Source organism: Rhinolophus sinicus, linkage group LG03, assembly GCF_036562045.2.
Source record: "Rhinolophus sinicus isolate RSC01 linkage group LG03, ASM3656204v1, whole genome shotgun sequence".
Taxonomy (NCBI): Eukaryota; Metazoa; Chordata; class Mammalia; order Chiroptera; family Rhinolophidae; genus Rhinolophus; species Rhinolophus sinicus.
In genome coordinates, this window is record NC_133753.1 from 4799878 (window position 1) to 4819401 (window position 19524).

Sequence of the window (19524 nt, forward strand, 5' to 3'; positions counted from 1 at the left end):
ACCAAGGGTACCGATTAGAAACTCTTGCCTCACGTGGGTGCTTGCTCTGTACTTTTCCGTGAAAGCGTTTTCTTCCAATTTTGCAATGACAGAAAGCCAAGTAGGTCTCTGTCACCACGTGAGGATGCAAAAGAGGTTTGAAGGTACGTCATATTGTTGAATGCAAATGACTTCCTCTCAGGAGTTCCTGGATCCTGTTTTGAATCCAACTATTGGCCAACTTGAAAAATCTTATCATAATCACAGGTAAGAGAAAGCCATCAGTATTACAGATGCCAAAAGATATTTAAGATCTTAAACAAATTATTCTTAATTCCTCAAATATACATGCTTGAAAGTTAAAACAATCTTCCATTTCAAAACCAGAAAAAATAAATGGCAGTTGCTCAAAAGATTATCACAGTGACTTCAAAATGTGACTGGGAGCAGCAGATAGTGTGGACTTGACTTGCCGTGGTTATTAACGAGTAGCACCTGCAGGAGAAGACACCCACCTATATCAGAGAACTGCTAGATACATTACGTACAGGCTTTAGAAGGAATAGAATAAGGTCTCTCATGACACCTTCCAAGGTAAGATGGAACAAAGGTTATTAGCCAGAATCATAACCCTTTAAGGCCACGACTTCCATGTTACTATAATGCTGTAATATGTTATATGAGTCCTGGGATTATTTACAGCAATATAACACAGATTATGATTGTGTTGTAATCTGATAGGGTTCTGCCTGCTGGAGAAAACTCACCCTCAAAAGGAAAAGGTAAAAGTAAGAAAAGAAACGGCTTAACCATAGTACATGTGAAACAGACAAGAATTTTAGGTGAAAATCAGTACAAGGTAACAATGTCAAGTGGCAAGCAAAAGAGCTAATATGATCTTGGGCAGCATTATTAGAAGTATAGACTTTAGAATAAGGGAGGTGAAGTATCCTGCTTTACTCTGCTCTGTTTAGAAATCATGCCTGGAATGCCACATTTAGTTGTGTCAAATTTTAAAAGGCATATAGACAAAAGGAAACAAGTGTAGCTCATGCAAACCAGAGTGATCAAGGGTTTAAAATTGTGTCATACAAGGAATTTTTTTTTTTTTTTTGATGGTAATGTTTAGCTAGAAGACTTGAGAAAGAGCTATCACAATTGTCTTCAAACATGTGATGACCTAGTACATGGAAAAGAGATTAAACCTATTCTCTATGGACCCAAAGGGCAGAACTTGGGCCAAATTTTGACTGTACAAAGGAACTGACAGTCTGAACTGTCTGAAGAAGAAATGGATTGCATGGAGAGATAGTGAGTTCCCAGTCCCCTTGGAAACTGCTCAAGCATGGGTTGAATACCCTTTGGAGCACTCCCCCTCCAGCAGACTTCAAGGCCTGGAGGGGTGGGTGGACTGAATCAGGGGACGGGAAGGGGCAGGACAGGAGGCCAGAGCACTGCCTCCCCCCACTTCAGATGGAGCAGCCCGGTATTTATCTGCTTTACATGTGGGTTCCTGGGGAAGCTGTACCTTGAAGAAACAGTGCAAAGGCTTAAGAAAATAAACCAGGAGATGAGATTATCTTTAAGTCCCTTCAAACGCTGAGATTCTTACAACCTATGGCAGCTTAGCAGGGGTGTGCATTGATACTTTGGTGAGCTGTGGCTGGTGACAGTACTGGAAGTGACACAGAAATAAAATGGCAACATTTTGTTCTTTGCACTCACTCCTTTCCCTCTTTCATCCAGTTCCTTAATTGCCTACTCTTTTATCAGCACGGTATAATAAAAAGAGCTTGAGATTTAGACGTCATAAAATTCAGATCCTCAAAAATGTTAAATCCAGAGTTATGATATAACCCAGCAATCCTATTCCTAGGTACCTTCCCAAGACAAATAAAAACACCTGTACACACGACAATGTTCATAACAGCATTACTCATGATAGTCAAAAGGCAGAAACACCACAAATGTCGGTCAACTGGTGAATGTATAAACGAAATGTAGTCTTCCATAAAATGGAATATTATTTGGCCATAAGAAGAAATGAAGTACTGACACATACCACAACTTGGACGAACCTTAAATCGTTATGCTAAGTAAAGGATGCCAGACACAAAAGGTTAATTATGGTTTGATTCCATTTATATTAAACATCCAGACTCTAAAGAGATAGAAAGTAGGTTCACAGTCATCAGGGTCTAACGTGATGGGGGAAAGGGAGTAACTGCTACTAAGTACTGGGGTTTCTTTTGGGAGTGATAAAAATGTTCTCAAGTTAGATAGTGGTTGGTGATGCTTGCACAATTCTGTGAATATACTAAATGCCACTTAATTATATACTTTAAAAGGGTGAGTTTTTATGGTATGTGAATAATATCTCAATAAAGCTGTTATTAAATTAAAACAAAAAAGATTTGGACTGGTATCCAAGCCTTACTAGCTGTGTGACCTTATAAAGTTACCAAACCGCCTTAAACCTCAGTTTCCTTATATGTAAAAGAAGGTGGTAATACTACCTACCTCAAGGGAGGTCTTCAAAGAAAATATGGAGTAAAGGATGGTAATTCCCAAATCATAAATTGATAAATTATAGCTTTTCTCCACTTTTCAGCAATTGCAGCTTTTCTTAGAGCAATAAAAGAAGTTTGTGATTTCTAGCCCACTTTACAGAGTTCTAAATACTCGGAAGAAAAATACTGCACAAATTTTCCACTTAAAAGAGAGAGCCAGTATCTAAAAGATGAAAATAACTAGTCTTTTCAGGAGCCTAGATACTGCCTAATTTACATTTTGCAGACACAGCAAGAAAAAAAGTTTACGGGGAAGATAGAAATTTCATTCATTAGAACAAAGCTTTCTCCTGCTCCCTTCTCATTTGTATACCACCTTCTATCTTTAGCTCTCCAGGAAGACGTTAAGTGTGACAGTCATCCAAATAATAAGTATGGGTTGTATTTTTCTGAAGTTAATATATCACTATGACTTTTTAGTTACTGCCACTATCAAAAGCATGGAGCGTACTCAACATATAAAAATTCTTCAGTTCATATATTATGCTGTTGTAGTCTTGCCACTGTAATGTAAATCTCTAATTTAAGAAGAAAAAAATGTTTCAATGTAGCTAATAAAATAACCAAATGTTTAACTTAGCTCTCCGTGAAATGGTGTTTCTGTGACCCACTGCTTTAACTGAATCACCATAGTAATCAACTGAATTGTATTCATTTACATTTTCACTTAGTGGAAGCCTCTTAAAATGAATAATTTCACATCAAAACATCTGTTGCGTAAGACATCATCAGTTAACATTCATTTCTGCCCCACAGACTATTCTTGCTTTAGACTTAATTCATAAGGTAACCAAAAAATAACAAGTAACAGAGCTAAGAACTTTTTGAGAAAAGTAATTCAACAGTTACGATTTACTCAATTGTGTATTGAAGTGATCTTATTGTTTGATTCTAGTTAAAGTAGTTTTTTCTTTAAACTGTTACCCATACGATACGTAAGAGCTGGTTTTCACTTTCTTCTAGATACCGTTACTAGTAAAATACCTTACCAATATCTCTAAACTACCAATTAACAAGAAAAGGCAGAAAACCATAAAATTCAAGACTAGATGTGTAGGTCAACTTCATGACTAAACAGCTATTTATGTACAATATGACCAGGCCCTCAAACAACTGCTCAAATAAAAATATCTAGGCTCATTTCATAACCTAAATCAAACTGTCAACATATATGACCACATATGAATTTTTTAAAAGCCTGGAAATCATTTAATTTTTCGGCCACATGCCTTGCACAACTAACACAGGGGGAATTCTATCACAAGCACGTAGGAGGTGGTACTACCTCTTACATCAAAAATAGTAATTCAAATATGATTGATTATAAGGCAATTAAGGAAGCTAGCCAAAATTTAATTGAGAACGCTATTCAACCTACTGGAGTGTAAAACCATTCCCATGACTCTAAGGGATTCCAGGGGCCAGCGAAGTACCAAGTACTCTCTCCATCTGCCTTATCACCTTCCGAGGATCAAAAACCACAGGGGTTCTGCTCTGGGACGACTGTTAAATGTGAAGAGCGTCAAAACTTTCATTCCACTGAAAAGGGCATTACTAAATTCGTGAAGGCCTGCCTGTGATTGATGTGAAATTATAAGCTGCCAAAACTATCAGAATATACCCTTTTCCATGAAACAGATGATAAATTTCACCAGAGATTAAAATATCATTATAGAGGAGGAATCAACACACTCACTAATCTTTATTGCTACAGCTAATACCTACTATTTGCAAACAGGTGTTAAATAGCTATAAAAGTTCCCCTAAGTCACACTTACAATTGCAAAATAAATAGCTTGAGTTGTCAAAGCGTCTAGAATTCCAAATTATTCCATCTGCACGATAGACAGATTCTATAAAATGCACATATTTTCCCCCGTTACAAATTTTTGGGGCCCTCTGATAAAGCAATAAATCCAAGATATAAAAAAAAATTGTGTTGTTAATTTTTGTGCATGAATTATCACACATCATGTTCTGATAAAATATGCAATGTGCTGTGAAACTCTCTTTCATGCCTGCTAGTGAGACTAAAATCTTTCAGGCATGTAGGATTTTACATTTTTTTAAAAGATGCCATATTGGTAGCTATTAATGTTTCCTTCCTGAAAAAAAAAAACAACAACAACAACAAAAAACTATCACCCCATAAACAAAATAAGTGGAAACACTTTCAAGGTAGGTCCATTTGCGTGTGCATTTAGATTGCATTCAACCGGGATGCTTTCATCAAAGTGAATGGATGCTGAGGGTCCATCCGCAACAAACACTGTGTGCACGCTCCTAAGAGTGTTTTGTTATTAAGTGATTTGTTTGCCGAGTTCTTCATCCAGACCTTTCCAAACAGATGTGAGTTTGGAAGCAGAACGCAACACGTCCCCGGAGCCCGGGGTGGCCGGGCCTCCCCACGCGCTGCCCGGCGGGTGCGCTCATGCGGGTGGCGCCGGGACCAGCCGGCCCCGCGCGCACTGGCCGGAGCTGGGGCTGGGCATCCGCGGCGGGGCGGGGGCGGGGGCGCGGCGAGCCCGGCCCCGGCCCGCGGCCCAGCACAATGCGCCCCAGCGGCGGGAACCGCGCTCCCCTCCGCCGCAACTTTGCGCGGCCTCCCCGGCCGCCCGGCCTCGCCCCTCGGCCCGGCCCCCGCCGCGGCCCCCACCCTCCCGGCCGCCGCCGCTCACCGTTGCAGAACTGGAGCAGCGAGGACGTGTCGTACAGGCTGCTGTAGCTCGAGAAGCCGTCCTCCATGCTGAGGCCGCCGGGCAGCGCCCGCTCCCCCGGCCCGGCCGCGCCGCCGCCGCTCACCCCCACACTGAGCCGCCCGAGCCGCGGCCGGCGCTTGGCGCTGGGGCCGGCCCTGCTGTGGCGGCCGCTGCCGGTTACCATGGCAACCCCGGGCCCGCCGCCGCTGCCGCGGGAGCCGGAGCCCGCTCTGCTCGCCAGGGGGCGCCCGCGGCGGGGACGTGGCCGGGCGGGGCCAGGGGCGGAGTCGCGGGCCAGGCGGAGCCTGCCGTGTCCCCAGAGCCGAGGGCGGGCGTGCTGCCCAGCGGGCGGGGATGCTGCGGGAGCGCCCGGTCCAGAGCCGCCTCCTCCCGGAGGGCGAGGCGTTGGGGGCGAGGGGACAAAGGCGAGCTGGGAGGGCAGCGGCGACGCGGGAGGGGGCGGGGAACCCTACCACGGGTTTACACTGTCACTTGGCCAGGGCGACCCTTCCTGCGGACACCGAAGCTCGCGCTCCCCGGAGGCGCTGTCCCCGCGCCCGCTGGCAGTTCCAGGACCAAACATGGACAACTTGAGAGCCCAATTCAGCTGCCTTTCCACCTCAGAGCAACTCCGCTTTTGGCCACGTCCTGCGAGGCGCGCCCGCCTCTCTTTCCCCACTGTCTTCCTCCGCAGCAGCGTCCTGTCTCCAGGGAGAATTAGCACGCGGCTCATAACTCCGCTGTACCTTTGCTCATGAGTGGGAAAAGATTCGGCTTCCCACTTCAAAAAGGGGCCGTTGTTCTATTGGGCTGGAAAGTCCAGGCGTTTCAAGGAGCTAAGACGTCTGCGCTGTTCTCTCCCCCATCTGACCAGCCCCCGGGGAGCACGTTCGTTACATTACACACTTGTTAATTTGTTACGGGACCCAAGGAAATCTGTACTCTATCTCGGAAAGAGGACAAAATCCCACAGCAGGAAAAACACACAAATCCACCCGTTTGTAACTTTGCCAGTCCACGCACACACACAGGCTAGGTTGATGATACGAGTTTCACTACCTGTCGCCTTAAGTAAAGGTGCTTGTAAACGACGATAGAGTACTTGGATTGGATGGATAATCTTCTGGCTTGGTCCAGAAAAGACTGCATAACAGTCATGCTCCTTGTTGCATGATAGTTAGAATTCATTTACATGTAAAAATCGGAGTGATTTCAAGTTGTAGCTATTAATTGTGTAGGTTGAACACATTTAGGAGAAATGAAGACTAAGCAGAAAGTTGCTCTTAGGGAAATCTGTGAGCCTTCCTGGGACTCAGAGGCTCAGAGAGGCCTGTGCTTCTACAAGCAGAAGGCAGGGTCAGGGACGAGCTCTGTCTCTGCATGTGGCACGTTTGGCATAGGGTTGCCATGGCTGGCAGGAGCTGCTGTAGCCAGAGGGAGCAGTGGACGCTCTTGTCCGGGGCCTCAGCAGGGAGACCAAGCACAGAAGAACAGAAGACGATTGTTCATGAACAAGGTCCAAGTGGGAGGCTGAAGGGCTACAGGTGCTGTTGGTTTGACAGTGACCTGGTGTTTGAAGGACAGTATGAGGGACAATGGCAGTGATCGTGGAGGAAAGGAGCAGGGCCTGCTGACAGGCCAATGGGCTGGTCTGACATGACTGGCCCTGGACAGCTTGTACTGCAGACAGTGGGAAGTAAGAGTGGATGGACACAGAGAATGGGGCCAGGTAAGAGCCCCAGCAGAGGAGACCCAGCAGGAGACAAAGGGAGGCAGGGGTTTGTCACGCAAGCAAATGGCTGATAAGAGTGCTGTTAAGGGGATGAGTCTGAGTGCAAACTGGTCCCTAAGTGCAGGGACCAGGGGCATACCAGAGTGTCTGCAGCACTCCAGAAATAAGGCATGAGGCACGGATGGTCAGAAGGAAAAAAGACTGAGGGACGGGACAGAGGGAGACTGCTACAGGACCAAACAGCTGGAGAAACAGGCAGGCCGAGAAGGGACAGCAAACCTCCCCTTAGAAATGTCCTGTGGCCACTGGAGATGCGAGACCAGCTCACCCGTGAAAGAATTGGGATTTGGGAGATGATGGCAAAGAGGCAATAAATGAACTGTCTAATGCAGAGAATGCAAGGTCAGACAGGAGCTGGGCAGAGCCTTGGAGAGGGAGGAGAGGAGAGTCCAAAGGAACAGTCAGGGGGCAGGGAAATCAGCCTAGGGTATTGTTTCATTAAGCTAAGAGCACAGAAAGCTGCAAAGAGGTGGGCCTTGTCACAGGGAGGTCAAGGGGAACGAGGCTGGGAGAGACCCTTCCATCTGGTGGCAGAGGACTTGCAGGTTACCTGAAGCATCTTGGTGAGCAGTGGGGACGGAAGCTGAGCTGTTAGACAGCAAAACGAGAGCACATGAAGATGTGTGTTTCAGGACTCTGGCAGGAAGGAAATGGGGGCCAAATATAGAGGACAGGGATGTCAGAGGGTCACATAAAGTCTCCATACCCTACCCAGTACCGTTGGACCCTCTGTATCTCTAAGGCAAGAGCAGGTGCTATGGAGATGGGGCTTTTGAAGGGTGAGACTTAATACAGGTGCAAATTTGAACTTTGCCCTTCTCAGTTTCTCATTCCCCATCTTATCCCCTTGTGTCCAATCTTTACACTATCTCTACTCCACTTTGTGGCTTTATGCATCAGGATACATTGGATAATTCGCATAAAAAGCTGACGTGTGGCATTCTTAAACTTGGAAAGGAAATGAGAAGCAGAAAAAGATGATTAAAAGATGGTTCTTTTTTAAAATGTTAGTGTCCCACTGTAAACCTGAAGCTGAAGCTGAATAATACTGAATGTCAACTATAATTCAATATATTGGTATATGTAGTCACCAGATGTGGAGTACAGCACAGGGAATAGAGTCAATGAAATTATAACAGCTATCTACGATGTCAGAGGGGTAGTAGATTAGGAGAGGGGGGTTACCACTTTGGGAGGAGCGTAAATGTCTATTACATTGTTTCATACACCTGAAACTAATAAAAAAAAGATTAAAAAAAATAATGTAAGTGTCCTTGATTTATGTTAAAAGTATGATATTTGATGGCCCCAACTAAAAATGATTAAGGAATAAAGAAAATTCAGAAACGGGACAGGTGAAAAACTGAGCTGGAGATTTTCTTAGAAGATTTTACTTCCTTTAGAGCAAAATTGCAAATAACAATTAAGAACTCAGTCCACTTGCTTTTGAGATGATAAAGACTGTTATTACATTCTTAACCTAGAATATTAAACAGTTATGTTTTTCCCACAGTGATAAAAGCATACTCTAAAAAAATGCAACCTTTAGTATAATTACAAGGCTATGCATGTTAAGTCAATTAGGTATAATCTACACAGCATTAAAAAAAAGATCTATGGAGAAAGTTCAAGAAAAATCTCTGAAAACTTAATAATGTGAGATTTTGCACCCAAACATTTGAACAGATTGTTAGTCCATGTCATTTTGAGATAATTTATGGCCTGAGTCCAAAGACTGTTGTCATTATAGTAAGTGATGTACACTCTCGGGGACAATATAACCATAGCATTCAGTGCATTAATAGCACCATTTGTACAACATGTGAAAGAGAGAAAGGAAAATGGGAGCCCTGTAGCCTTTATTCATAGAGAAGAAATAAAGAAAAAATTACCCAGAAACATGGGCATCTATTGTTTAATTCAACATTCCTCCAAAAATCGTTGCATAGTACCAGGCAGCACGCTTGGGGCTGGGCATACACTGTGGGTGGCTGTAAAGTCGATGTAAAGTGTCACTCAGCACTTTAAAAAAATAAAATAGAAAATTCCACTCTGGGTATATACACCCAAAGGAATCGAAAGCAGGGTCTCGAAGATATATTTGTTGCGCCCATGTTCATAGCAGCATTATTCACAATGTCCAAAATGTGGAAACAGCCCAAGTGTCTGTCGATGGATGAATGGATAAACAACATGTGGTCTGTCCATACAATGGAATATTATTCTGTCTTATAAAGGAAAGAAATTCTGGCACACGCTACAACACGAATGGGCCTCGCGGACATTCTGCTAAGTGAAATAAGCCAGTCAGAGAAGGACAACTATTGCATGATTCTACTTATATGAGGTTCCTAGAGTAGTTGAATACATAGACAGTGGAATGGTGGGTGCCAAGGGCTGCGGGGAGGGGAATTAGTGTTTAACGGGGATAGAGTTTCAATTTGGGATGTTGAAAATGGTCTGGAGATGGACGGTGGTGATGGTGGCCCAGCAATGTGAATGTGCTTAATGCCGCTGAACCGTATACATAAGGACAGTTAAATTTTACAGTATGTATTATACCACAAGAAAAAATATGACAATGGAATCGGAATATCAGAGTGCACTGAACAGGGTAAGAACAAGTAGTTTTGTTTGAAGCATTGGTCTTTACTTGAAATGTCTGGATGTGTGCTGAGTTGTGATGTAAATGTATTTCTCCCTATAGGTCCCGAAGCCTAAGGAAACATTCAGGCATATAATAACCATACACATAAATGTATCACTACAAACTGTGAAACATGCTGTGAAACAAAAAGAGAAGGAAGGGTTTCAGATTATTCCAGAAGGTCTGAATTAGACTGAGGAGTAAAAGGTGGAACCAAAGTAGCAGTGGGCAAACCTGAGGAAATGAGATTGGTTACAAGGCAGGAGAGGGAGAAGCCTGTGTACGTGGGGGTTCTGATTTCATTCTAAGAGTGAAGAGAAGTTGCCGTTCAGTTAGTGTCATGGGTTAAATTGAGCCCCGGCTCGGCCCCAAATCCATATGTTGAAGTCCTAATGCCTAATGCTTCAGCAAGTGATTGGGAGATGGGGATCTTTACACAGGTAATCAAGTTAAAGCGAGGCCATTACAGTGGACGCTAATCCAATATGACTGCTGTCCATATAAGAAGAGGCGTTGAGGACACAGACACACACAAAGGGAAGACCATGTGAAGACCCAGGGAGAAGACGGCCGTCTACAAGGAAGGAGAGAAGCCTGCAATAGATCTTTCCCTCACAGCCCTCGGAAGGAACCAGCCCTGCCGTCAACGTGGCCTTTGAGCCTCTGGAACTGTGAAACAACACATTTCCGTTGTTTAAGCCTCCCAGTTGTGGTACTTTTTTACAGCAGCCCCAGCTAACTAGTACGGTTAGTGTAGAATGTCAAAGTCAACAACTGGCTATTCCACAGATTCAGGAACCTATCATTACTGGTATTAAAATACAAAATACACTTTCTCATGATAAGATTGTTGCTCTATAAAAATGAGTGGTAATCACAGATTCTTAGCATCAATAAAGAACATCAAATTCCGAGATCTCCAACCTGCAGGCTGATCCAGCTGTACTTTTTTACAACATCCCTGACTAGTGGTCCCTCAGCCCATTGCAAAGTTGAAGAGCTTGAATCATTAGAAAGATTGTTGCTTATTTTTATCCCAAATAGCCCTCCCCAACGCATCCTTCACAGATCCTCCTTTTGTCTGGTTGATTTAATCTCTCTTTGTCCTGGTGCAGGCTTTTGTCTGCTCCGAAACGTTGCAATCACAGCCTGTGTCCTGGTTTCCCCACCTCTGTGTTGTTACTCCAGGGTTAACTTGCCCAAAGAGGGCTTAACGAGGTCATTTCACTCTCTGTTGCCTACCCCATTAAGTGCAAACATCTTGGCTGAGACTTCAAGTCTGTGTTCCTGCCGCAAATGCTGTCTTTGGCATCTGACACGCTCCTGCCACACCACGTGATCCACAACTCCTCCTCACGACGCTCAGACAAGCCATGCGCTTGAGTGGCCTGGACCTTTGCCCGTGCCCCACCTTCCCTGCCCGCCAGCATAGAAGCTGCCCTATCATCCGCATGAACTTGGCGGCCTCTGCAGTCACGAGCAATGCTGTCTGCTGCACTCCCACACCTGCTGGTAGTTTACTGTATCCCCTCTGTTAGTCTGCCTTGCCTTGTAGGAACGTGTGTGTGTCCATCTTCTCTAGGCGATTCGGTGACTTTAGCGCCTGTCATGCTGACACAGTGTTGAAAGCAGCTGGTACCGAGTAAATGCTGAGTGAATGAATGAATGAATGAATGAACGAATGAACAAACCCTCTACACAAAATCAGTTGCCCATCACACACAATAGGCTTTCAAACGCCGAGAGAGCGCATCTTCTCCAAGGTCAAGTTCTCCCTTTCCTCCCTGTCCCGCATATGGCATAGTTTCTAGACAACTTGTCTGCATAGGTGTCCACCCCACCCAACTGGACTCTTTCTCCTGAATCCTTGTACCCAGAACTGAATACAGTAACCTCACAGGACCAACCTGGGTGGCAGTTGCCTTTAATAAATTGAATGTTATATTTCTATTGATGCAACTGAAGTTTGTATTGATTTCTTTTTATTGCAGCCAGGATACATGCTGTTGGTTCATCTTGAACTTGCCATCAATTATAAACCAATCAGTCTTTTCAAATGAACTGCTGTTGGGTCTTCTCCTTCCAATACTGAGCTAATTAATTTTTTGTCTTAATCTAAAGACAGGATTTATCTTCACCCCTGTTAAATGTCATTTTGTTGGTTTCAATCCATCCTTTTAGCCAATCAAAATCTTTTAAACTCTTAAATCAGGCACCTGACACATCAGCGCTTGACAGCAGCAAATGTGCCATAACAAACCTGTTAATGTTTTCTTCGTCCTCATAATGGACAAACACATTAGTGGTGCAGGAGGGAGTGGAGCGCTGGACAACCTTGGACACACCTCACCAGCTGCATCTCCATTGATCTACTTATCAATAGTCTGAATATGTTTGTCCAACTAAATATGAAATCGCCCCCACTCTTCGCTCGCCCAGCCTATGTTTCTCTCTCTCATCCACGCCATTTTATGAAGCAGTTTAACCAATGCTCTGCAAATCCAGTCTGGTAACTCCATGAAAAGAGAGAATAGCGTTGGTTTGGCTCTTAGTAACCCTTTTCCTTCCAAGTGCATACACACCAGCTCTTCGGAGATCTGTTAACATTTTTGCTCAGAACCAACATTATCATCAAACTTATCTATATTTTCCAGAACCCAGCTTTTTCTACTTTTTGGAAAATTATGACTTTTTTTTTTCCCTTTTCCGTTTTCTGCAACTCCCATCTGGCAAAATCCAAGACAGTTTGCCCAGGCTTCGAGAAGGGATTTGCAGTAACTAAGCAGTCCCCTAGCCCCCCTCTCTCACTGTCTTGGGCTCTGACAGTTCCTCCTAAGGGTCATTTCTTCAACGCTCTCCAGTTTCAAATTTATTCTCCTTAGTGAAGAAAAAGAAACCCACAGAGTAAAGTCCTAAATATGCACATAGGTGTTCAGAGTCTTTCACGGCCCCCATTCCTCAGCCTCTGTCAATCCATGCTGCTTTTCATTCCCTGAACACCCACAACTGTCTGCCCCCAGGGATTCCTTGTGTGATTCCCGCTATTGGAAATGCCCTCCATTCAATCTGTGAGCTCAGCTCAGATGCTACCTCCCCTCTGTCCCACCAGAGTCCCTGCCCCCTCGGATTGCTAATGGTAGCCAGCACCTTTCCTCTGTGCTAACCAACCTGTCTGTGAAGCTCTGTAGAAACTGGACTGTCGGCACCATGGGGACACCATGGCAGGGGAGGAGGGCCCTGCTCTTGCCTGTGTGTGTGTTCACGCATCCTCCCACAGCAGCCAACATGGAGTCTTCACAGCATTCTCCCTGGCCTCGGCCCTGGCTGGGAACCTGAGCCTCAGGTGTGGAGGCAGGTCTACAGCTCATCTCACACGAAGGTGAGGCGTTCGTAACCTGGTGCACCCAGCTGCCTCTCTACCTGTGCACCACCTGTCCTGGTGGGTGGGATGGGTAAGAAGCGCTGGACAAGAAAACACCATGTGATGAGCACAGCCTTACCGAGGGCTCTCCCACTTCATTATCCTATCACTAAAATGTAGACACTGCAGAATCATGAACGTCAGAGCTTTCCACAGGTAACCTGTTAATTGTCCAAATGGATATGAAAATGCCTTGTTATCTAAGAAACCCATGGCTTTTTCCCACGATAGGTTATTCTCTCACAAGTGTTCTTAATGATTTGCATCCATCAAAAGAATTGACATGTTTTGAAGTGTCTGAAGTGAAGTGAAAAAAGAAAAGCAACATTCAGTTGGTTCTCTCTTTTAAAAATGTCACTCCATCTAGGAAACTCGACGTCACAATTGTCTCTAATTCAAACAGTGATGCAGTCACTGCAGTATATTGCAAACAAAATTTCCATCCTAGCATCTCCACCGAACAATGTCATTTTCAGGAATTTTTGTTCATTTGCTCCATCATGTTACCTGTGAGGTTTTGTGGCCATTCTTGGCTTGCCACCGACTAGCCACAGAGTAAATACACTAATATTAGGTCAACTACTCATCGCAGGGTGCTGGAGCAGCCCGCTGTACTCGGCTTCCTGGGTGCTCATCAACTCTCTCCCTTTGACTCTGAAGTATTCTGGTTTGGATGACAAATTATATGGTCATCCTAGCTAATATGGAAAGACCTAGAATCTATCCATATTGAACACTGAAAAAAATTATTGAGGTTCATACAGGTATGTTTAAAATGCCATCCAAAGGTGCCTCATAGCATCAAAGTTGTAAGAAATATAGGGAAGTTACCAGAAATCTGATTATTTATCAGTAAAGTCAACTGAAAGACCCACTTCTGGGATTTGCTTGGTCCGTTCCCAATACCATCATCATGGGCTTTTTCATCCCAGTGGTCCAGATACACAATACTTATTTATAATTAACAAAGTGTCCGGGAACCCTTCCGAAAACTTTTGCCTGTGGAGTCCAGGTTTCAGTTCTCCCACTGATTAAGATGGAGGCTTAATGGGTCTCCTGATCAGAGGTCATTGGCAAGAGGCTGCTCCACTTCCCTCTGTTGTCTACTTGTTCACTGGGTTCTTCATTGCTGACAGTTGCTGGCTGCTGACCATTGGTTCACTCACACACACTGATGCCCACTCTGTGCTGGGACCAGGGGACACAGAAGGAATACAGCACCAGCCTGCCCCCTGAAGGGCTCCTGGTCCAGAAGGGGAGCAAACACACAAGAACACACCAAAGCAATCAGGAGGGACCACACACACAGAGACTCACTGGGGGAATGTGTCGGCCACCGACTGTCCTTGCATCGGCTCCATTCCAGTCTCTCTCTCCCCCTCTCTGCCACGTGAGGACACAGCGAGAAGGTGGCTGTCCGCAAGCCAGGAAGAGAGCCCTCACCGGGAACTGACCATGCTGGCAGCCTGATCATAGACCCCTAACCTCCAGAACTGTGAGAAATACATTTCCAATGTTCAAGCCTCATCTGTGGTATTTTGTTATGGTGGCTCAACAGGACTAAGACAGAAGCAGTTAGATTCCTTCTTGATCCTCCCTGCAGAACGCTGGATGTTTAATCTCTGGAACAGGAGAACTAAAGGATTCTCTGCACGAACAGATACCAGGGGGACCATCCTGAGCTGAAGACAAAGGATAGCCTAACGCTGAATGATGGCACCGCACCCAGCCCCTTCCCACCCTCAGCTCCCAGAATCCTGGCTTCCAGTGCCTGTTCTCCAAACAAGAATGTAAATAGAAGACGGTTCTTTAGGGAATATGAGAAACTCTTGGGAAAAGACCCAGAGTTATGGAAAGTCAGGAATCACAGGGAAGTCCTCCTGTTCACATGTCTCCTCTGTGGACTCAGAGCTTCTAGGCAGTGTTTGCGTGCTCCTCTCTAAAATTTGAATGGAGAGCCAAGAATCTGTAAACATCTGGGAAAACATACAAAGAAAAAAGGGAGGGGGGATATGAGGAAACAGACAATACAGATAACGGAAGGAAATAAAGCTGCCGTTGACATTCTCAAAGGTCAAAGTTATTGCAGTCACAAAACAAAGACAAGATGCTAAAATTCAATGATAAAAAAGTGTCTGGAAATTTAAAAATATGACACTAAGATAAAATATCCACAAAAAACTCTAAAATAGAATTAAGAAAATCTCCCAGAAAAATAGAACAAAAAGACATAGCAATATAGAACATAGGAGAAAAAGTTCAATAATTATATTGGGAAGTTCAATGTATGAATAAAAGGAATTTCAGAAAGCAAAAATGAAGAAAATACAGGGAGGAAAATCATCAAATAAATAATTCAAGAAAAATTCCCAGAACAAAGGGACAGGAATTTCTAGATTAAAGAGTCTGCTAAGGGGTGGCTGGATGGCTCAGTTGGTTAGAGAGTGAACTCTTAACAATAAGGTTCCTAGTTCGATTCCTACATGGGCCAGTGAGCTGCACCCTCCACAACTAGATTGAAGACAACGAGCTGCAGCTGAGCTGCCGGTGGGCGGCCAGATGGCTCAGTTGGTTAGAGCACAAGCTCTTAACAAGTTTGCCGGTCAATTCCCGCATGGGATGGTGGGCTGATCCCCCAGCAACTAGATTGAAGGACAACAACTTGACTTGGAGCTGATGAGTCCTGGAAAAAACACAGTTACCCAATTAAAAAGAAAAAGAAAAAAAGAAGTCTACTAAGTGCTCAGCACAATGGAGAAAGAAAGAAAAGTACAAAAAAATTATATCCATGTGACATTTTAGAACACTGGAAATAAGGAAACCATTCTAAAAACTTCCCAAAAGAAACAACAGGTCTAAGGCAAAGATTTAAGAATTACAATGGCACTGGATTTCTGAACAGCAATGAGAGGAGCTGGAACACAATAAAGAAATGCAAAAAGTAAATTTTTGAGGGAAACTCATTTTCAACCTATAGTCACAGGCCCAGACAAACCATCAAATCAAATATATGAGTAGACTAAAGAGATCTTCACTCATGCAAGGTCTCAAAAATTTATCTCCTGTGTGCCTTCTTTCTCAGGTAGTTACTGCAGGACGTGCTCCACCAAAACGAAGGAGTTGCCAAGAAAGAAGAAGACATGGGATCTGGGAAACAAGGAATTAAACCCATAAGAGAGGTCAAAGGAATCCCCAGGAAAATGGGACGAGAAATTCCCAAGACAACAATTGTGCAATGAACAGTAACAGTTGTGCACGTAGGCAGCCCGTCAGATTACAGGCAGAGGACAGAGGCTCTGGAGAAACGTCACCTAGAAGATGAAATTAGAAGCTATGGAAAGGAGATTTACACATTAGCCAGAGTATTTGGGGATGACTTAGTGATAGATACATGGAAAATAGAAAACAATTGCTTACTCCAGGGGGAAAAAAATTGTAGGAGAAAGGAAACTCAATTATATAGTGTATGGCTTAAATGTGAATAGTGTTTCATAGTCATAATATAAAACAATGATAACACAACTATATTGGAAAGATGGGGAGAAGTGTGTGTGTACATGTGGATTTGTAGGGAGTGATGTGAAAGAGAACTAAGCCTTCACCTTCCATGGTGGGACATTAACAGAAATAAATTCCTGAACCTGGAAAATCAGGAAGTATTGGTATTCCCATGTTATTTCAAAAAAGATAAAGGACTACCAAAAGGAATGGATAAAATATCTGGAAGTGGCGGCTGCTTCTGGAAGTAGGAATGTGGGGCTGGCATGGGAAATGAGGGAAGGCAACTGCTAGTTTTGGGTATTAAGCCTTGTAGAACGATTTGAGTTTTACAGATATGTGCAGTATGACTTCAATAAATTTAAATTAAATTTAAAATCAAATGCACATTTTGTAATCTAACTTCTTGAGCTTCAATTTGTTTATTTGTTCTTTAGTTTGTTCGTTTGTTTATTCATTCATTCATTCATTCATTCATTCTACAATCATTTGTTGTGAGGCCCTGTTCAGAAGGTCAGGTGCTAGGCCAGATGAAGACAGAGCCTCAGTTCCTGCCCCTAAGGATACGTCCCTTCGAATAAGAAAAGCTTCACGGAGGCTAAAGATTTATGTTTCTTGTTACTTTGCTTTGCATAGTAGATGGATTTCCCTAAGAACTCTACATTTGTAAACCAGTTGAAGTCTAGGGATACTGTGTGGCTGGAGCTTGTGATTTAAAGGGGTCTTATGATAAATCTTTCAGGAAAAAGAATTCCCCCCATAATATGTCAATGTGTAAACTTGTATTTTCATATATTGGCCACGCTGGTGAGAAATAAATGTGGCAGCAGGAGAGGTAGTGTGAGCACAAATTTATGGGCCACATGTCACCATTTAGGAAGAGGGGAGTTCATTTATGACCAGTATTACTAATGACAACAAATTAGAATTCATTTATACACCATATACTGAGATGTGGTCCTTAATTACATTTTTATGTGCATTCTTAATGATGTCGTTTAGTGATTAAAAACTAACCATATCCAATAAATGGGATAGTAAAACGTTCAGCTACACATCATCAGGATTCTGCATAATGAATTTCACAGGATGTTACATTTTCTCCATTTATAACAGATATAATTACTTCCTTTCAGCGACACCCATAGGGGCACCGAGGAGAAATTCTTCTATATATTTAATATATGAATGGCTGTTATCTGCTGAGAATTTAGTTTTGCCCGTAGGACATTTTATTGCACCAAATGAGAGCAGCAGGCAAATATTCTTAAAAGATAACCCTAGTTTGGAGAAACCATCTGTTTTAGTTGGAAGAGTGTACACATAAACTGTACCGTGAAAATTTGCTGTGAAAATGCGTCTTTCTCCCAAATGTTACCTTTTGTGCTATGACTATTTATAATGTCCTGGGTGGACCTACAAAATGTTTTATTCCTAGTCCCCGTTGATATCCCCATACGGCCACTATGTGGGCAACAGAAGCAGCTAAGAATTTATCCCCTTCCACTAGGAGTGCCTTTCAAATTGGTACAAAAATTATGTTAAGTGAAATACATCCCACCTACTCTGGTTTATCTCAAATGCCATTTACTCAAATGCCACTTCCTCGGGGGACCCTTTCCGCTCTCCCTGCCAGATGGCCTCTCCCTCCTCTGAACCCCTTGGCACCTAGTGCTATCCACACGAGCTCGTCCTTCGAGACCACGCCTTGTCCACCCAGTGGGCTCTGCACTCCCTGAGAACACAGACAGGGTCCCTCCGATGCTCTGCAATTGGAAGATAGATTTGACTTGGAGACACAGGTCCCTGTAACTTTTCAAGAAGGCTGCGATGCTCTGCCTGTGTCTTAGGCGCTGTGCCAGAAAGCTGCATTCCTAATTGCATAACAGTATTAAAATGGAAAGTGCATGTCAGTGTGAAACGAGGAACAACTGCCTTATTTTTGGGGGGAGGGGAAAAATGGAGGAGGAATTTGTGACCAGAAAAGCTCCTTACCATCACTGGACTAGTTTCCATTTTAAGCTAATTAGTAAATTGCATTTTTTTGCTCTTTAACTAACTAGGTTAAATTTAGCTCATCTTTTCCCTTAAAGTCAAGCTGTCAGTGGGATTTGCAATTAAAATTTTCACTCTCAACTTTCTCTCCCATTCAGGGGATGTTGGCAACGCACCCCGTCTTCCAGCCCTCCTCTCTGCAGCTTCTCCCCAACCCAGGGCTCCATGTGGACACAGCAAGACGACTCCTTACCCCTAGGCTTGAGGGTCACAGCATGGCTGACATCCTTGGATTGCCCCCACAAGCAGGCAGGGCACGTACCCACAGCTGCAAATCCGCCCTCAGTCACGTAGCTAAACTCCTATCAGATACCAGGCCTGGAGGCCCCCTGATGCGTATGACAAGGACCCTTTGCTTGTTGGACACGGGGAGTTCTGCGGGGGGGGGGGGTCTCAGAAGAGGAGGCTGGGTGGCAGGAGAAAAGGATGCCCACAGGGAGAGAGTCGGGGAATGAGCACTACAGAAGCATTTGAATCTTTTCATAATCAGCATGGCCAAACCAGGGGGTACCTGCTGACTCTGGGCCCTGCCAGGACCCAAAGACGTCTAAGAATGTCACGGTGAGGAGTGTGGAAAGATGTTAGTGCGCAGGAGCCCAGGTCGCCCCCGCACGGCTGTCTCTGGTGACCAGTCATTCTGAGAGCAAGGAAAGGACCCCCACCCCTAGAATCCCAGCCTGTCACCTCCAAGCCCTCTGCTCTTTGCTTGGAACTCTGCTTTACTCCTCCCACACTGTCTCCCCTAGAGCCCTGCAAAGGGCTCTTCCCACCCACCCCCAAGTGAGGGTCAGGTGCACCCCCATGGCCCAGCAGCCCAGCCCCTCAGCAGGATGGCCTTGGGGTGGGAAAGGGGAAGATGCTCA

The 19524-nt window shown here is 44.3% G+C and overlaps 1 protein-coding gene across 8 annotated transcripts in view; it reads right to left on the reverse strand.

Annotated features, from left to right (window-relative positions):
• The window catches only part of EML1 (EMAP like 1), a 160767-nt gene that overhangs the window by 106834 nt on the left and 34409 nt on the right, over positions 1-19524 (reverse strand). For 4 of the 8 annotated variants that reach the window (XM_074326942.1, XM_074326941.1, XM_074326940.1 and 1 more), the window contains exon 1: positions 5228-5447. The exons of the other annotated variants lie outside the window; for them this stretch is intronic. In XM_074326942.1, the coding sequence (XP_074183043.1) occupies positions 5228-5432 (205 nt within the window). In that variant the 5' untranslated portion in view covers positions 5433-5447. Of the gene's footprint in view, positions 1-5227; positions 5448-19524 lie in introns of those variants that run through there. 8 annotated transcript variants of the gene reach the window in all.